This window comes from Apodemus sylvaticus, chromosome 3 (genome assembly GCF_947179515.1).
Source record: "Apodemus sylvaticus chromosome 3, mApoSyl1.1, whole genome shotgun sequence".
Lineage (NCBI taxonomy): Eukaryota > Metazoa > Chordata > Mammalia > Rodentia > Muridae > Apodemus > Apodemus sylvaticus.
In genome coordinates this window covers 62,793,060-62,812,068 of record NC_067474.1, presented here as the reverse complement: position 1 = coordinate 62,812,068, position 19,009 = coordinate 62,793,060, and the positions used below count along the sequence as shown (strand labels likewise).

General features: G+C 40.9%; 1 protein-coding gene across 1 annotated transcript; it reads left to right on the top strand.

The window, feature by feature from the left end:
* The first annotated feature begins 3,594 nt into the window (after positions 1-3,594).
* LOC127679897 (bile acid-CoA:amino acid N-acyltransferase) lies at positions 3,595-16,431 on the top strand. Its single transcript, XM_052175478.1, has 3 exons — positions 3,595-4,057; positions 13,813-14,015; positions 15,838-16,431. The coding sequence occupies exons 1-3, from the start codon at positions 3,595-3,597 to the stop codon at positions 16,429-16,431; spliced, it is 1,260 nt and encodes a 419-aa protein (XP_052031438.1).
* Positions 16,432-19,009: the final 2,578 nt, after the last annotated feature.

The following is a 19,009-nucleotide window of genomic DNA, read 5'->3' as shown; positions in this document are numbered from 1 at the left end:
CAAGCAATGTTATACTTACGTTGTCAAGGTCAACCAGGTGTTCTCTGTCTGCTCTATTATGGATCAAAGATGGTGTGGTGGGTGTCACTCCCTCTGTTGATTCTCACCTAAGACACAGGTCCTGAGACAGACTGACTTGCAGATGAACTGCCTATGTGCTCAGTTCCTGAGTGCAGGCAGACTCCTGGAGATTTGCACCCCCAGAAATCTAAAGCTCAGGGTGATCCAGTACCTAGTGATGCTTTTCTGTCCCGGCAGGCAGCGAATATGGCCACAGGGAATCTCTTCCTCTGCTGCTCTCTGGGTAGGACACAGGCCCCATTCCCAGCAGGCTGGCAGACAAACTGCCTATGTGCTCAGTTCTTTGGCGCAGGCAGACCCCTGGTGGTTTGCACCACCAGAGATCTAAAGCTCAGGGTGATACAGTACCTAGTGACCCTTTTCTGTCCCGGCAGGCAGTGAATATGGCCAAGGGGCTTCTCTCCTTCTGCAGCTCTCTGGGCAAGGCACAGGCCCCACTCCCGGCGGGCTGGCAGACAAATTGCCTACGTGCTCAGTTCCTGAGTGCAGGCAGACCCCTGGTGGTTTGCACCACCAGAGATCTAAACCTCAGGATGATATAGTACCTAGTGACCCTTTTCTGTCCCGGCAGGCAGCAAATATGGCCGCGGGGCATCTCTCCTTCTGCCTCTCCTGTATTTTTTAAGGGATTTTTGTGTTTCTTCTTTAAGGGATTTTACCTGTTGACCCATGTTCTCCTTTATTTCTTTAAGGGAGTTATTTATGTCCTTCTTGAAGTCCTCTATCATGATCATGATATGAGATTTTAAATCCAACTCTTGCTTTTCCAGTGTATTGGGGTTCTAGGGACTAGCTGTGGTGGAAGAACTGGGTTCCGATGTTGCTAAGTAGACTGTTGGTAGGGTTCTTGTGCTTGCCTTTCACCTTCTGGCTATCTCTGGTGTTAGTTGGTCTTGCTGTCTCTGGCTGGAGCTTGTCCCTCTTATGGCCCTGTAAGCCTGTAACCACACTCCTGGGAGACCATCTCTCATCTGGCAAGGTCTGTGCACAAAAGGCTATGGAGCTGCCTGGCTCCCTGATGCAAATGGTGGCAGGAAGGGAAGATTTTCTGTTGCAGCAGCTCCACTGATAGCATGCCCTGTGCACTTCTAGCTGTTCACCTCCAGAGAGAGGGTGGAGATCTCACCTTCCCACTCAGAAGTGAAAGCACTGTTGGGAGATCTCTCTCTCCCGGCAGGCTATGCACAGAAGGCTGTGGAGTCGCCTGGCTCCTTGGTGCAAATGGTGGCCAGAAGGGAAGACTCCTGTTCCAGAAGCTCCACTGATCATATGCCCTGTGTCTATTTGCCATATTTTATAGATAAACCTCATAATACAGTTACTTTTATATTGAACAGGCTATAGATTTTTTTTTAACTATTTCTAAGCTCACACATGTATCTATGTAAGTGAAATTTTGAAAAGAGCCTTTATTTTTCCCCAGACAATAAATGTGTTCTTGCTCTTCATCATTTCTTGAAATATTATTTACTAAAAATGTATTTTCTTCTGTTTTCCATGGAAATTTCTTTCTTTTGCCTTCAATTTTGATGTGTATATTTTTTAGGTAAGGAATTTTAAGCATTTTTTTATTTACTTATTTTTCTCTTTCCTTTTGAGCACTGTGAGTGAGGGATTGTCTCCTGTTTTGTTTATTGTCTTTGTGGTAGAGCCAAGAGTCATTTTATGTTTCTTCCTTTCCTCTGTACCATGGTCACTTTTCTCTTCTACATTAAATTTGCTCTGAGCATTAATAGTTTAGTTATAGTGGGATTTCTGCTGGCTTTGTCCCCATATTTGATCTGGATCGCTGCTGGGTTTGTTCCCATACTTGCTTTATTTCTTGTGACTGTAGCATGGTGCTTTTCTTCAGCACCAGTTTTTGTAAGTATTTGCCCGTGCCTGTCCCTAACATGTCTTTCTAAGGTGCCATTTATTAGAGAATGTTGCCATTTATTAAACTATAAAAATTTAAACATTTTCCCATGTCTCAAGTTCTCTAATCTTTTATCTTGATTTTTCTCTTCACAGATTACTTTGAACTGTTCTTATGTCTCTTTGGTATCTTTTATTTACTGTCCAGTAATTCCAATGTCTGAGTTACTTCTCTTTCAATGTACCACTAAAGTGACTAATTTTTTTAGTGGTGAGGTTAGTCCCCTTTCTCATCAAGACCTTGGATTCTTGGCATTCATGAACACCTTGGTAGAATCTTTGCTTTTAAGAGTCATTTGCTATCCTTTTAAACTGAGGATTTCTGATGAGAGTTCTGGAATAAGTGTCACAGGATATTTGCTTGGCTCAGTGATAAAACTCCCGATTTCCTCAGTGTAGGAATCTCTTTCCACTCCTCCATCTTCATCCTCTGGAGGATTCTCTAAGTGAAGGCTTGAAGGCCTCTGTGACTTTCATGTCAGATTGTCCCCTGTGTCTTGATCTTCCAATGATGTCCTGTAGACATATACAGATGGAGAGATGTTCTTAGTTTCTCAGAGTTCCATTAAACCAGCCTGCACCCATGAAAAGTATACCTCCTTTTTATATTATGTTTCCCTCGATGATTTCCTTTCTGCTCTTTTATCTTAAGTGAATATCAGAGTAGAAGGGAAATTTTCCTACTTCCTAGGAGTAGGTGTTTGTCACATGCTGGACTTTGATCCATTTTGACCTCTGGCATTCTCAGCACAGTAAATTAAAATGACAGGGGGAGAGAAGGGGGCTTATGGGACTTTCGGGGAGTGGGGGGCTAGAAAATGGGAAATCATTTGAAGTGTAAATAAAAAAATATATCGAATTAAAAAAAAAGAAAAAATAAAGAGAGGACTCACAGGAAAAAAATAAAGAGAGGATTCACAGAAAAAAAAAACAAAACTGACACAACAATTAAATAGATAGATATCTGGGGCTGTAGTTTTGGTTGTTAGGAGCAATGGTCACTCTTGCATTAACATTTATGGGCAAGACAATCAATAAACATTTCGCCAAGACCTTTGTATGTTTTGAAGGTCTTACCTGATTCTAATTGTGGTTTAGGACTCTATGTATAAATCCTAAACCAGAGCAACAGTTTTATTTGTTTTCTGTAAGGGCAAATACACAAGTGCCTGTGAAAAACATTAGTTAGAGGTGCTAGTCCTTGTGAACAGGGAAATATTCAGTCAATCAGCCTGTTTTCAACCTCACATCTCAATCGCGCTTTTGCCAGAGTTGTGTTTGATGCCAGATTGAGATGTCCTACTTAATGTCCTGACATCATCCATGGTGAGTTGCAGTGCTGTTTAAACATCTCACATTTCCTGGAATGCTCTCTGGCTCCTAGAAATCTGTTGAAATCTCTGAGGTATTGTGCATTAACAAATGATTACAGAACATTTGCTACAATTCAATGGAGAGTAAAGACTGAATCCTAAGAGTTCTGACTCTGGTCTTTACATCATTCATTAGCTGTATTACAATTTTATTTCTTCTCTGTTTCTATTTTAAGGTTTTGGTGAAGATATTCCTGAAGAATTGTCCAAGGCTCCTTCTGCAATAATGGCCAAGCTGACAGCTGTTCCTCTCACTGCTCTTGTTGATGAGCCCGTGCACATCCGGGTCACAGGCCTGGCCCCCTTTCAGGTGGTGTGCCTTCAGGCTTCACTAAAAGATGAGAAGGGAGTCCTGTTTAGGTCTCAGGCCTTCTACAGGGCCAGTGAAATGGGTGAGGTAGATCTGAAGCATGATTCCTCACTTGGAGGAGACTACATGGGGGTCCACCCCATGGGTCTTTTCTGGTCCTTAAAACCTGAAAAGCCATTGAGTAGATTGTTAAAAAGAAATGTGAATATCCCCCACCAACTCCACATAAAACTTTGCTATCCATACTTTCCAGTAGAAGGCATAGTGGTCAGTCCTCCATTGGATAGCCTGATTCTGGAAAGGTGGTATAAGGCACCAGGTGTCACGAGGATCCAGGTAAAGGAAGGCCGCATCCGGGGAGCCCTGTTTCTGCCTCCAGGTGAGTCAAATCACTCTGGTTAGTGTCATCTCTCTTTCTTCTGAGTGGGATGCTTTGTATTTCTATATATTCACCATGGACATGGGTAATCCTACTGAGAAGCCAGGTTAATTTTGTCTCAGAATAAGAAATAGGCGATATTCTACTCTAATTCGATTGTCATTCCCACATTTTGAAGTGTGTCTGAGGGATGACTGGTTAGAGTTTGTGGGGTCCTTCTTTTGTGAGGTTTCTTAAGAGTTGGATGTAGGTTATGTTTAGTTCATAAAAAGCTGGATAACTGAAACTCTAATAAAACTATTATCAGAATATATATCATGTTGACATTCATTTTAAGCTTGCTTAGATGATTTAAATATTTTTATACACCAGAATCAAAATTTAGAACATTTCATCGTGCTTTGCGCCAAGGAGAGAGCACTGTTGTTGGTTTTGGTTTGGTTTGGTTTGGTTTTTGATGTTTTTGTTTTTTTGCCTTTGTTTTATTTTTGTTGTTGTTGCGTACCACATCTCTGTTAAAAATATATATTGGTCCAGGCCTTCTGACTCTGGCTGATATGCTGGCACCAGGTGTGTTATTTGTTATCTCCTGGGATATTTGATATGTATAGTCTCTGGCATCAAATAGTCTTCTGAGGCCCAAAGGAGGGATGAGATATATTTGGTCCCAAAAGTTAAATTAGGTATCAAAACATTTCAGGTCCTTTGCTGTTCCCTTCTTTCCCACCCAATCAGAAGATGCAAACTCATCTTTCTTAGTGTACTTACACAGTGGTTTCCAAACTGAGATACATAGTTGTGGGTCTTCCTCTCCTCTGGGACCTTCTGAACATCAACTTTCCTTAGGGTGATTGAAGGTTTAAAAGTTTTCTGGAGGTGAGTGCAGGGGCATTCAAGATGGGCAAATGTCTTTAGCTGGGGGGCTTAGAATACCTGGAGTGCCTCATTAGAATGGGGAAGTGTTTCAGGAATCTCAGGTGCTGGCTGAACAGGTTTTGTTAGGAGAGAAGGAATTGACCATATACAGTAAGTAAGATTACCTGACTTTTCTGAATAAGGTCAGAAGAGGAGAGGGACTCTCCCATTTTGCTCCCAGCAATGTTTTTGCACATATTCTGCCATCACATTTCTTTTCTTAAGCCAAAGGTCACATAGCCTGTTAAAAACTCCTCAGTGCCTTTTCGTGTGAAGTCAGTCTTTAAATGGACATAGTTAATCTTCCTTTCTTAAAATCAAGTTTTCTTTCTTTTTTCCCCTCCCCCAGTTTCTTCTAGATCTTCTCCCTCCTTACCCACCCAACTTCATGTTCTTTCTCTCAAAAAGGAAAAGCAACCCCAAAATATTCTCATGTTCTCTCTCTCTCTCTCTCTCTCTCTCTCTCTCTCTCTCTCTCTCTCCCTCTCCCTCTCCCTCCCTCTCCATCTCCTCTCCCTCTCCCTCTCCCTCTCTCCCTGTCCCCCTCCCCCTCTCCCTCTCCCTCTCCCTCTCTCCCTGTCCCCCTCCCCCTCTCCCTCTCTCTTTCCCTCTCCCTCTCTCCCTCTCTCCCCCTTCCCCTCCCTATCTCTCCCTTCCCCCTTCCTTCTTCTTCCCCCTCTCTGTCTTTCTCTCTCTCTTACACACACACACACACACACACACACACACACACACACACACACACAAGCAATAAAACCATGCAGCTCATTTTGTATTGACCAATTACTTCAGAGCAAGAGGCCTGCCCTGGAGAGCGGTTGATATACCTATTGTCTCTTGGGGAAGACTAGTATTCCTTCCCCTACTTTTCTTAACAGTATCAATTGCAAATGGCTTCTTGGTTAGGAGTGAGACTTTGTGCTGAGCATGTTTTTATACAAATAAGAAATAGAACTTTGTAGATCAGCCACCTCCCCTGTTCATCCTAGGAGATCTCAGCTATTTCATTGGTGTTCTTACTGCTTGTTTGATTTTTCTTTTTCTTTCTTTTCTTTTTATTTTTGGTTTAAAGTGTTTTTATTTCAATTTTTATTAGCTATTTTCTTTATTTGCTTTTTTGGAGGGGAAAATCAAGTTTTCAAGGGAGAAACATTTATTATTATAATGGTGATAGGTGAGCTCTGGTTTATTTTAGAAATATCTGCCTGTGTAGAGTGAGTATGGACTGATGCTGTGACAGTCCTCTTCTTTCACTGGACCCTCAGAAGCAGGGAAAAGAAACAATGAGAATAACAACAACAACAACAACAACAACAGTAATAAAAGAGCTCTTCATTTACATCTGCTCATATGGAGATTTTTATCAGTTGCTTTCTGAGTGGTTACCACAGAGTAACAGAGAAGGATGTTTGGCCTTCCTCCACCTCCCTGGTGTCTGCCATTGGCCTTGAGGTATAGGAACTTAAGGCAAGTGCTCCAAGACTGAGCTACTGAACTGTGTCTCTTACATGCTATTTTAGACAGTGTAATCATTAAAGATATATTTGAGCCATGAACGTGAGAGAACCTTTGTCTAACTAGGCCCTGTGAAGGTGTACTCTCAGGGACATGAAGATCTCAAGGTAGGCCCCCTTCTTAAAGTTTCTAAGTTCCCTAGTTGTCCTTTGAAGGTAGCCTTTGAAGTTGGCTTTTGAAGGATCGATCTATAGCACTTCTCACAGAAAAGGACATATAAACAGACATAGCATATTTTGTGTCAAATGTTGCGACCTTCTAGATTTCCTAAATCTCATTTGTGTACCTTTTATTGTTTAAGAAGTAATTCCTGGCACATTTTTTATATTTCCTACTCAAAGCCTGTGGAAATTAATCCTATTCTGGGACTCAAGGAGTAAATATGTCACTAAACCTGGTTTCTAATAAAATTGATTGAATTTGTGTTCTACTACATATTGACCAGTCTTCACTTCACTTTAGATACAAGGCTGAATATTTGAATGTTCCATTTGAGAATTTATACATTAATCCCAAGACTCAGTTCTCCTTTTTGGCTTCCTATTCTTATTTGTGTTATGTGTACTTTTTTTGATATCCCATCTATGCTCTGGGGTATCTATGGAGGATTCCAAATATATAGGCAGAGGAAAAACCTTACCCCAAAGGCTGGAAGCTTCTCCCCAGAACCTACGTTGCTCTGCAGGTGGCTAGTGTTTCTCATAAAACTGCAGGTCCTTGAAGAACAATGTGCTTCACCTTGGTCTGAGTGCTCCACTTCAGGTGGAAGGGATTATGGCTAACACAGGAGTTCCTGAACAAATGCTGGGAGAGGAACTTCACATTGGTGAATGTCAAGTTCCTGCCAGGTGGCATGACACTCCAATAAGGCTCTCTACATCTCCTCCCTTTTTCTTTCTTTCTTTTTTTTAATTCAATATATTTTTTATTTACATTTCAAATGATTTCCCCTTTTCTGGCCCTCCACTCCCCGAAAGTCACATAAGCCCCCTTCCCTCCACCAGTTCTCTCATCCACCCCTTCCCCCTTCCCTGTTCTGGTTTTGCCCTATACTGTTACACTGAGCTGTTCCAGAACCAGGGGCCACTCCTCCGTTCTTCTTGTACCTCATTTGATGTGTGGATTAGGTTTTGGATATTCCAATTTTCTAGGCTAATATCCACTTATTAGTGAGTGCATACCATGATTGATCTTTTGAGACTGGGTTACCTCACTTAGTATGATGTTCTCCAGCTCCATCCATTTGTCTAAGAATTTCATGAATTCATTGTTTCTAATGGCTGAATAGTACTCCATTGTGTATGTATACCACATTTTTTTTTTGCATCCATTCTTCTGTTGAGAGATACCTAGGTTCTTTCCAGCTTCTGGCTATTATAAATAGGGCTGCTATGAACATAGTGGAGAATGTATCCTTATTACATGCAGGGGAATCCTCTGGGTATATGCCCAGGATCTTTCAGAAGTGTCTGCCCAGTTTTATGAGGAACTGCCAGACTGATTTCCAGAGTGGTTGTACCAATTTGCAACCCCACCAGCAGTGGAGGAGTGTTCCTCTTTCTCCACATCCTTGCCAACACCTGCTGTCTCTTGAATTTTTAATCTTAGCCATTCTGACTGGTGTAAGGTGAAATCTCAGGGTTGTTTTGATTTGCATTTCCCTAATGACTAATGATGTTGAGCACTTCTTAAGGTGCCTCTCAGCCATCCGAATTTCTTCAGGTGAAAATTCTTTGTTTAGCTCTGTACCCCATTTTTTAATAGGGTTATTTGGTTTTCTTGGGTCTAACTTCTTGAGTCCTTTGTATATATTGGATATTAGCCCTCTATCTCCTCCTTTTTTATTAGTTTTAAGATGAGAAGATAACAACCAAGTGGACAGTCATCCATCAAAGGATGGTGGGTGTTAACTGGGGGGTAGCAGGGAGTATTGAACTAGTCCTCCTAAATACTTTATGGTGTCTTTTTATGGAGGAGAGGGGGCTAGGCTTCCTTGTTGTTTGTTATTCTAAGGAATTCCTTTAAACACCAACCTGTATGCAACTAGGTTAGCTTCACAGGTGACTCAGAGGCAGAAAACATGGCCCTCCCTTTGCAGTGCTTTGCCTCGCAGCTCTCACTGGTGCCCATGTCTGCTCATAAACAGACACACATAGATCTGAGTTCTATGTAGCTCTCATAAGAGATCCACTTGTATAGGTTTTGTTGTCATCAAGTCGATTTGTTGCCAAACACCCTGCAAACAGACATGCCAGTTTTCAATCCAGGTGAGCCTAGGTGTAGACAACCAATCTGCTTAAAATATAAGGTCAAGAGTTAGAAGTAAAACAGTTTTATCACTTTGAAATCCCAGGTCTGATATTGTCTAACTCTATTCTGCTGGTCTGTGATCTCAATGACAGGGAAAGCCAGCAGGTCAGATGTACCCTGTCCTGCCCTGTGAGCCTGACTTACTGCTCTTTCTAGTGGTGATTGGTGCATCTCAGGATCACTGCTCCTTCCTGCACTTGATACCCTTTTTAGCTCCTGTAGCTCATTAGTCAATTTCTGCAACTCCAGTTTATGTAGCTACATATTCATCTGGGTATCATCTTGTATAGTAGAGGTCATAGACAGAGCAGAAGGTGCACTAGGAGGCCAATCCTCACCATAATATTTGGAAGCTCCTTCCTTTGAATGAGCTTTCTCCTCCAATGTTAGCATATCAGTAGTATCTCTATATCTTTCTAATTTAGGGTTGAGAGGACCCTTATCTGAGAAAGTCATCTCTGGCAGGCTTCCTTCTTGAGACTCTTCAAGTTCTCCCTGTGTGCTATCTGATGTCTATGAGGTCTCTTCATTTCTAACATCTTTTATAAATGTAGAGAGGCAGAGGGTAGTATTATCTGCCTTGGAGGCTCTTGGCACTTTCCCAATTTTTTCCCATGTTCTTTTATCTAAAGTTCTTTTTTTTCTCAGAACTGTGGGCAACAAGAAACTATCTGATTTAAAAAACCTTCTAACCAATGCTTTTCAAACCCTGGAAGTAGCTCTTGAAGGCTATGAACAAATGCCTGTTTAGAAGTTCCTATCCCATTTTTCACTATCAACCCCTAAGGGAGTTTAGCACTGGGTCAATGCTGTCCCACTTAGCCGGTATCTTTCTGCACCTACAACAACAGCTTCAAAATGATGAAATTTTAGACTAGTGCGATTTCTTAACTCCTGTAGTTGTTCACCATGCAGGATACCATCTTTTTCTGTTTTCTGCAAAGCTTTTCCAAGACAGGGTCACCTCAGGAGACCTTCCCGAGTCCAGCCATGTGTTTGGGCACCAATCTGTAACTGGCCACAGTTACATTGAACAGGTTACCTGGAAGGGAAGCTGGGGATGTATGGGAAGGTGGCAAAAAGAGATGGAGACCAAGACAACATTGCTGCTCAAGGTCTCAATGTTTAATAGAGGACTCCAAATATATAGACAGAGGAAAAACCAAAGGCTGGAAGCTTCTCCACAGAACCGGTTCAATTGCTCTGCAGGTGGCTAGTGTTTTTCATAAAACTGCAGGTCCTTGAAGAACAATGTGCTTCACCTTGGTTTGAGTGCTCCACCCCAGGTGGAGGGGATTATGGCTAACACAGGAGTTCCTGCACAAATGCTGGGAGAGAAACTTCACATTGGTCAATGTCAAGTTCCTGCCAGGTGGCATGGCACCCCAATAAAGCTCTCTACAATCTCCAACTTCAAGGTCACCTGGGATTAAAGGCTCAGTGGCACACTAAGATCTACATAAGGACATTGGAAGAAGGAAGATTCACTCTTCCTTGTCTGCTAGCCTTGTGGGACTGAGCAACTGCTAGATCCTTGGACTTCCATCCACAGCTGCCTTGTGGGACTGAGCAATTGCTAGTTCCTTGGACTTCCAATTCACAGCTGCTGCTGATCATTGTTGGGAGTTGGACTATGGACTGTAACTCATCAACAAATTCTCTAACTATATAGAGTCTACCCATATGATCTGTAACTCTAGAGAACCCCAATACAGAAGTTGGTACCAGAAGTAGGGTTCTAGGGGAGGAGAAGTATAAGGATGAATATTGTAAAAATCTGGAGTTGGTTTGATAATTCAACTACTGAAACCTCTCCAGATTCTCTTCCTCCTGGGAGTTCAGAGAATATTGAAGACCTGTGGATGAAACTATATTTCAAGCTTAAAGAAGCTAATGTCTTTGATTGTCTTGATGAATTAGGTGATTAGGTGTACAAAACTTTCTACAAGTTGGGGAACATAATCAGAAAATGATTTTGCTGGCTGGTTGCTCTTAGCATCGAGGGGAAAAACAATGAAGGAAAGGAAGGTGTGTTATAAAATTGAACAGCTCCAGACCCAAGTAAACAATCTAAAAGCTGCTTAGTGTGTACTTGAAGAGAATCTTCTCTCTAGCAGTCATAGAGCTCAAGTTGCAGAAAATCAAACTGCAGCCCTCATTATAAGGTTGGCTGAATTACAATGTGAAATAATGGTGGAAGGAGCATAAAAATAGAGCAGGCTGAGTTCATTGACATGGCCCCTCTGAGTGGAGATTCTAGGTTTGATATGGAAGCTGGCGTAATTAAAAAAAGGTGTCAGAAGCTTGTATGAATGGTTGACTGAAGTGTTTATCAAAAGATGGCCTACTGAAAAGGAGTTGGAGACCCCTTATATCCCTTGGCTTGTGTTGATGAAGGGATTTTAAGACTTAGGGAAATTGCAATGCTAGAGTGGATATGTTTTGTAAAACCTAATCCTCCACAATGGGAAGATTGAGAAGATATGCCCTTTACTCATCCTATAAGACGCAAACTGGTGAGAGGGGCACCAGTACATTTGAAGAGTTTTGTTCTTGCCTTTTTCCTTGTGCCAGACCTTAGGGTTGGAGATGCTGCTGTTCAATTAGCTGAATTAAATTCAATGGGTTTAATTGTGCCCCAAGGTAACAAAGGTCAGATGGCAGCATTGAATCACCTGAGACAAGGTGATCGTAGTTATTATAATGGACAGTGTAGACAAAACAATGTTTATAATGACATACACCATAATAGTCAGCACAGGAGAGGTGAAATTTATAATGGCATGACTTGTATGGACCTTTGGTACTGGCAAATCAGTCATGGCATTTCCAGGCATGAAATAGATAGGAAGCCTATTGCACATTTGTTTGATCTGTATAAGCAGAAAAATTCTCAAACAAATGAAAGAGAGGCTGCTGCCTTGGATTGTGGCAAAAGGCAATCTCGACCAGTGAATCAATTTCCAGATTTAAGCCAGTTTGCAGACCAGAACCCCTTGAATGAAGGTGTGGCCAAGTTCCCCTGAGGAAGGATCTTAATAAGACACCTAAAAGTTAGTTGTCAGTCTTTTGCCAATTCTTCCCCAGAGGGACACATGGCCTTTTTCAAGGATAACTGTACACTTGGGGAAAGGAAATAATCAGAATTTCCAGGGTCTATTGCATACTGTTTCTGAATTGACCCTGATCCTAGAAGATCCCAAGAAACATTGTAGCCCTCCAGTTAGAGTAGGGGCTTATGGAGGACAGGTGATTAATGGAGTTTTGACTGATATCTGACTCACAGTAGGTCCAGTAGGACCTCAAACACTTCCTGTGGTCATTTCCCCAGTTCCAGAATGTATAATTGGGATAGATATACTCAGAAATTGGCAGTATTATCACATTGTTTCCTTGACCTTTGGAAGTGAGGGCTATTATGCTTGGAAAGGTAAAATGGAAGCATTTAGAATTGCCTCTGCCAAAGAATATAGTGAAAACAGTATTGTATTCCTGGAGGAATTGCAGAAATTACTGCCACTCTCAAGGACTTGAAAGATGCAGGGGGGGTGGTTCCCACCATCTCTCCCTTTAACTCTCCTATCTGGCCAATGCAGAAGACATATGGGTCATGGAGAATGACAGTTGACTATGGAAAACTAAATCAGGTAGTAACTCCAATTGCTGCTGATGTACTAGATCTAGTTTAGTTACTTGAGCAAATTAAAATATCTCCTGTTACCTGGTAAATAGCTATTGATCTGGCAAATGCCTTATTCTCAGCACCTGTCCATAAAGATCATCAGAAGCAATTTGCTTTCAGTTGGCAAGGCCAGCAGAATACCTTTACAGTTTTGCCTCAAGAATATATTAATTCTCCTGGCCTCTGTCATAACTTAGAAGGGATCTTGATCATTTGTCGTTTTTCCAATTTCTTTAATATCAATTGGTATTTAAGTTGAGACACTAAAAGAATGTTCCCAAGGGATATTGCCCCATTGTAAATTTACAAATGCATTTGCAATTGTATGAGCAATAGTTATAACATGTTAGCCATATTCATGACCTTGTTATTGTTTCATGTGAACATGAGATACTATTTGTGTCAAGTTGACAAGGGGTGGATTGTAGTGGCTATTCCTGGTTGTCAACTTGACTATATCTGGAATGAGCTACAATCCAGAATTGGAAGGCTCACCTATGATCCCAATCTGGAGGCTCAGAGATACAAGTTTCTGACCTGGATCTTGGCATGGAGATCTTGAAGCATAGTGGCTATAAATTCCAGAAGATTAAGACAAGGAGATCTCTGAGTTCAAGGTCACCTGAGATTAAAGGGTCAGTGGCATGCACTCTGATGGAGACCCACATAAGGACATTGGAAAAAGGAAGACTCACTCTTTCTTGTCTGCTTGCCTTGTGGGACTGAGTAACTGCTAGATACTTGGACTTCCATCCACAGTTACTGCTGACCATTGTTGGGAGTTGGACTACAGACTGTAAGTCATCAACAAATTCCCTAACTATATAGAGACTACCCATACATTCTGTGACTTTAGAGAACCCTAACACACACATACACACACACACACACACACACACACACACACACTCAGTAGTTCATTTTCAAATTGACTTTCTGGCACAATTGCTGGGTACTACTGGAAAACATGCCCTTTTCATTACTCTAGCTCCATACCTCCCCACTGCCCTAACTTTGGTTGGTCAATAATCTAGTCCCTGCTAAACAACTCTGACCAACTGCATATAGGAGCCCACCTCTCCTCCAAAGACCTAACATGGTTCCTAGTTTATCTCTCTTCAAACTTCCTTCTCTTCCCTTGCATCAGTGTCCTTTCTTCTCCAGGGACAGAGAAGTCCCACCTGTACCTTCTACCCAGCAATTAGCCCATGGCTTTCTTTACTCACAGATCAAGAACCAATTGGAGAATAGGACCTTAGCATCAGAACCACCCCTACAGTTGGTTCCCTGCCTTCTTTTCATATTTTACCTGTTTTGTGTTGCCCTTTTCCAGGAGAAGGTCCTTTCCCAGGGGTCATTGACTTATTTGGAGTTGCCGGTGGACTGATTGAGTTCCGGGCCAGCCTCTTGGCCAGTCATGGCTTTGCCACGTTAGCTCTGGCTTACTTTGGCTATGATGACCTGCCCTCTCGACTGGAGAAGATAGATCTAGAGTATTTTGAAGAAGGTGTAGAGTTTCTCCTGAGACATCCTAAGGTAATTTTAGGATGAGTAGTATGATTTTATTTTTTGTGACAGTGTTACATTAACTTCAGTTCTCTGTAAGTTGCATTCATTTGACATGTGATTCTACCAAGGCTATATTTTCACTATGAAGAATAGTAGTCTTTTATTCTTTCTGGTTTGGATGTTCCATTTGTAATAATTTGTAACTCATGACTGAAGGCTTTCCTCAACACAACACACTGACACACACACAAAAAGTGTGTTTATAAATGTATATTTATATATGTGTAATATATGGATGTGCACATAATAGAGAGTTGTTTGTGTACAGTTTCTGTATGTGGGGGAATGTGTTATCTCTCTTGTGTGGATGTGTTTGTATGCATTTATGTGTGTGTGCATGCATGTGTGTGTGTGTGTGTGTGTGTGTATTGTTTACGCATTTACAAAGAAGGGTCTCTCACTGCATCCTGTGAATTACCTATCAGGATAACCTGGGTAGGCAGTGATCCCCAAAGGTGCTCATGTGTACATCTTCACAAGGCTGAGATTACAAGCAAGCCAGCATGCCTGACTTTCTTTAGAAAAAATTTCTTGGCCTTATACATGCATGGCAAATACTTACCTGATTGAGCTCTCTCCATAGCCCCAGAATTCACATTTATTTACATCTGTAAAGAAACAACTTGTGAACATTTTCCCCAGAACCAGGGAGCCATTGATCTCCAGAGTTCTAGACCATGAGAAAAAAACAAACTGAACCAAAAGACAACAACAAAATTATGTTATCATTTAGTCCACCATCAGCTACTTTCCTGGGAAATGGAAAAATGCTCCTAAGCAAGAAGAATACATTGATACTTCTGCAATTTGATGGCCCTATTCTTGAGTGCACAAAACAGCTGTGTTTCAGGCATTAAGTCAACATAGCATCAACTTAAGATGGAAAGAATGGATGAGAATGCAGATTTTGATCACTTGATTTTGTGTTATTTAGCAGGAGAAGAGACAAAATCAGTAAGTAGAATAGATTGGTCTTATAGCAGACACTAAAAAGATAGGTAACAAAAGACATTAAGACCAGAGTCATCAAAAGCATCCCCTGAAAATATATACATTGCTTTACTACACCAACTCAGTAAAATTAAAATTATGGATAAATGTCTTTTATGGCTGACTAGCATGCCTGCCTCCCATTTTTTAATGTGTGAAAATTCAATTTATAGCTATTTCTCTTGAGTCTCTTTGGTCCAGAAAATCTATTTATATACATTATATATAGTACATGTGATACTCTTATTATCTAGGTGTCTCTCCACGGCCCTCATCTCCAGTCTTCTCATTTAGCTGACCTGATATTACTGCTTTGCTAGGCATGTTTGATGATTGATAATAAAAATGTGTGTTGAAATACTCCTTTTTGCAATTTCCTTATGAGATCAGAGCTTTCTGTTCAAGTTCCAAGCACTGTCCTAACTTCCCTTTAATCTCACCTCTCTCTGTAGGAAATCCATTCCTTTGCAATGAAGTTTCCCTGACTCAGGTTATTCACAGTAACACATTCACTTTGCTTATTTTCCTGACTATATTGAATTTTGCTGTTTTTATTTGCTCTACAGTGATTAAACCTAGGGCTTACTGCATGATAGGGAAGAGCATTACTACAGTTCTGCAGTAATGCTGCATCCAACATACCTACAGTGAAGCCTGATTAGATAAATATCCTTTACTCCACACTTCTATCTACTTTACATATAAGCACCTGGGTAGGTTCTTGAAGTGTTTTTTATTTTTTACATAACTTGCATAGATATCTAATGAAAGAGTAAAAACTCATTTTCATTGTTTTCAGGTCCTGGGCCCAGGTGTTGGTATCATTTCTGTATGTATTGGAGCAGAGATTGGACTTTCTATGGCTATTAGCCTAAAACAAATAACAGCCGCTGTACTTATAAATGGGCCTAATTTTGTTTCTGGCATTCCACATGTATATCGTGGTCAGGTCAACCCACCTATACCCTTCAATGAAGAATTTATACTCACCAATGCCTTGGGACTTGCAGAGTTTTATCGAACCTTTGAGGAAACTGCAGATAAGGATAGCAAATATTGTTTTCCCATTGAAAAAGCTCATGGACATTTCCTTTTTGTGGTGGGAGAAGATGATAAGAATCTCAATAGCAAAGTGCATGCTAATCAAGCCACAGCACAGCTGATGAAAAATGGGAAGAAGAATTGGACTCTGCTGTCTTACCCTGGGGCAGGTCACCTGATTGAGCCTCCCTACTCCCCTCTGTGCCCAGCCTCAAGGACACCCTCTGTGATCCCAGGTGTCTACTGGGGAGGAGAGGTTATCCCACATGCAGCTGCTCAGGAGCATGCTTGGAAGGAGATACAGAAATTTCTCAAGCAGCATCTCATTCCAGATTTAAGAAGTTGGCTCTGAGTGAACTTGATTGTATTACTGGAAAGTGGATCTGGCCATCTCCTGGCCAGCACTACTCCTCAGTTCCTTAGAGGAATGTCTTGGTTCTTTTATCAGATGAGGAAGGAGAGAGTACCACAAGAAAATGCAGGAGGGTAGAGAGTGATAACCTCTTGACTTTGGAAGAGGAAACCTGTTTTCCATGGAACGAAATGTCAAGCAGTGTGAGCTCTATATCTGTATAAATACAATCTTAGGCCTTTCCAAAAGTATTCAACATCATAGCAACTTCTGTAATGATAATTATCAAGGAAATCATCAGTGATAATCCACAGAATACTTTGGTTTTTAAAAGACACAAGCAAAGAATTATATATTGTCACTTCTTAATTTCTTAAAAGTCACATTATATATGCTTAGGTCATTCTTATTGTCATTGGAAATCTAGAGACAGCTGTTTTAAGGAATTTTGAATGTTTGTATGTATGCAGGAGTATTGAAACAGTTTACAAACAACAACATTCCCCGGCATGCAATAAGGACACATGCTCCATTATGTTCATAGCAGCCTTAATTATAATAGCCAGAAGCTGGAAAGAACCCAGATGCCCCTCAAAGGAGGAATGGATACAGAAAATGTGGTATATTTACACAATGGAATACTACTCAGCAATTAGAAACAATGAATTCACAAAATTTTTAGGCAAATGGTTTGATCTGGAAAATAACATCCTAAGTGAGGTAACCCAATCACAAAAGAATACACATGGAATGCAATCTCTGATAAGTTGATATTAATTAGCCCAGAAGCCCTGAATACCCAAGTCACAAATCGCATAACAAATGACTCCCATGAAAAAGTATGGAGAGGGTCCTGATCCTGAAAAGGATTGATCTAGCATTGGAGGGGAATATAAGGACAGAGAAAAAGGAGGGAGGTTATTGGAGAATGGATGGAGAGAAGAAGGTTTATGGGACATATGTGGGGGGGGATCTGGGAAAGGGGAAATCATTTGGAATGTAAACAAAGAATATAGAAAATAAAAATATTTAAAAAAAAGAAAAATTGTCAATTTTAATGTGTTTATCTGAAATATTTTCCATGTAAATGTTTAATTTTATCATAAAGTATACTTATTTGCCTTTACTTCCCTTTGCAATAAATAAAAAAATTTTTTAAAAAAGTTTGATACCAAAAAAAATATTTTCAAATTCTTTCTACTTTCTTGTGATTTACTTTCTTACCTACTCTCAAAAAGTACAGAATGGTTGGTGAACTTGTGTGTCAGCCTTTTTCAGGGGCCTTGCTAATTTCAGAATTGTTCTAACTTTAGTACATCGGGTGCTGCAGTGAGCACAACTTTAATCACTGATAAAGCACAATTCTTTAGAGCAATCGGCCTTGGGAACTATGTATGTTCCTTTCCTAAAACTGTAAGATGCCCGTTTTGAGAATTTTTTGATGCTCTGCTACAGTCTATTAGACAAGTTTCAATGCCTTTTCTTAGACCAACCAAGTCACAACTTTCAGGTGTGGCCCCTAGTCATATTTTCAAAAACACGCTTCTCATGTGACTCTTTTGTCTCCAGCCCACACCACTGCAGAGATGGAAAGAGGATAACCTGCTTACAAGATTACTGCCATAGAGGAGGAAAACAATAACAAAAGCCAAGAGATCAGAGGCAGAAGCTGAGAGGAGGAGTCAAGGGGAAAAGGCTCAAGTATTTTTTTTTTTATTAAATATATTCTTTATTTACATTTCAAATGATTTCCCCTTTCCAGGTTCCTCCCTCCCTGAAAATCCCATAAGCCCTCTCCCCTCCCCCTGTTACCCAATTAAGCCCCTCCTGCTTCCCTGTCCTGGTATTAAAGTCCATTCTGCAACATCTCAGTTGAAAGGCAGCCTAAGCCAGAATCTCTGCTTTCAGTCTGTGGTGGCTCCTGCTCCTGTTTTGACCCTGGGGGACCCAACAAACAGGACCCTGGAGCTGCTGCTGTTTTCCCTGGAAACATTTGTAACTTTCAACAAGTTACAGTGTTCTGTATGATAGAAATTTGCAAGCTACAGGTAAGTCCTGCAGTGCTTAACAGTTGTTCCTTAAAGGCAAGCCATCCTGTCCTACACTGTACATCAGAACTCATGGGGAATATGTGTGTGTGTGTGTGTGTGTAGAGGGGTCAGATTTTTGGTTTCTTTGCTTTTTTTCCTTTCCTAGTAGGCATCACTTCTATTTTAGAAAAGCCTTTTTACATTTTGCTGTGTGTGCTTCTCTAATCACACCTGGTAACAGATTCTATGAAGACCTAGAAATCACTATGTGGTTTACAGATTCATATCAGCTGCATTGAGTGAAAAAAAAAAGAAATGAAAAGGAAAGGAAAGGATATGACTGCTCCTAGGTATGGTGGGAGAAAAAAATTTATTGTAGATATATAGGAGAGCATAGCCAGAGGCAGGGACATCTGGGAGAGTCCAGAGTAGACATGACCCTGAACCATGTAGGAAGACGGGGAGGGGAAGACAGAGGAACCGTGTACCATAGTCATGAGACCAAAAGTACAAAAAGGGGTGGGAGACCAAAATGTCTGGATTGTATA

Coding starts and splice junctions, on each gene's coding strand:
- LOC127679897 (XM_052175478.1), top strand. CDS start 3,595: ATGGCCAAGCTGACAGCTGTTCCTCTCACTGCTCTTGTTGATGAGCCC. Junction 4,058..13,812: donor AGCCCTGTTTCTGCCTCCAG/GTGAGTCAAATC, acceptor GCCCTTTTCCAG/GAGAAGGTCCTTTCCCAGGG. Junction 14,016..15,837: donor TTCTCCTGAGACATCCTAAG/GTAATTTTAGGA, acceptor CATTGTTTTCAG/GTCCTGGGCCCAGGTGTTGG.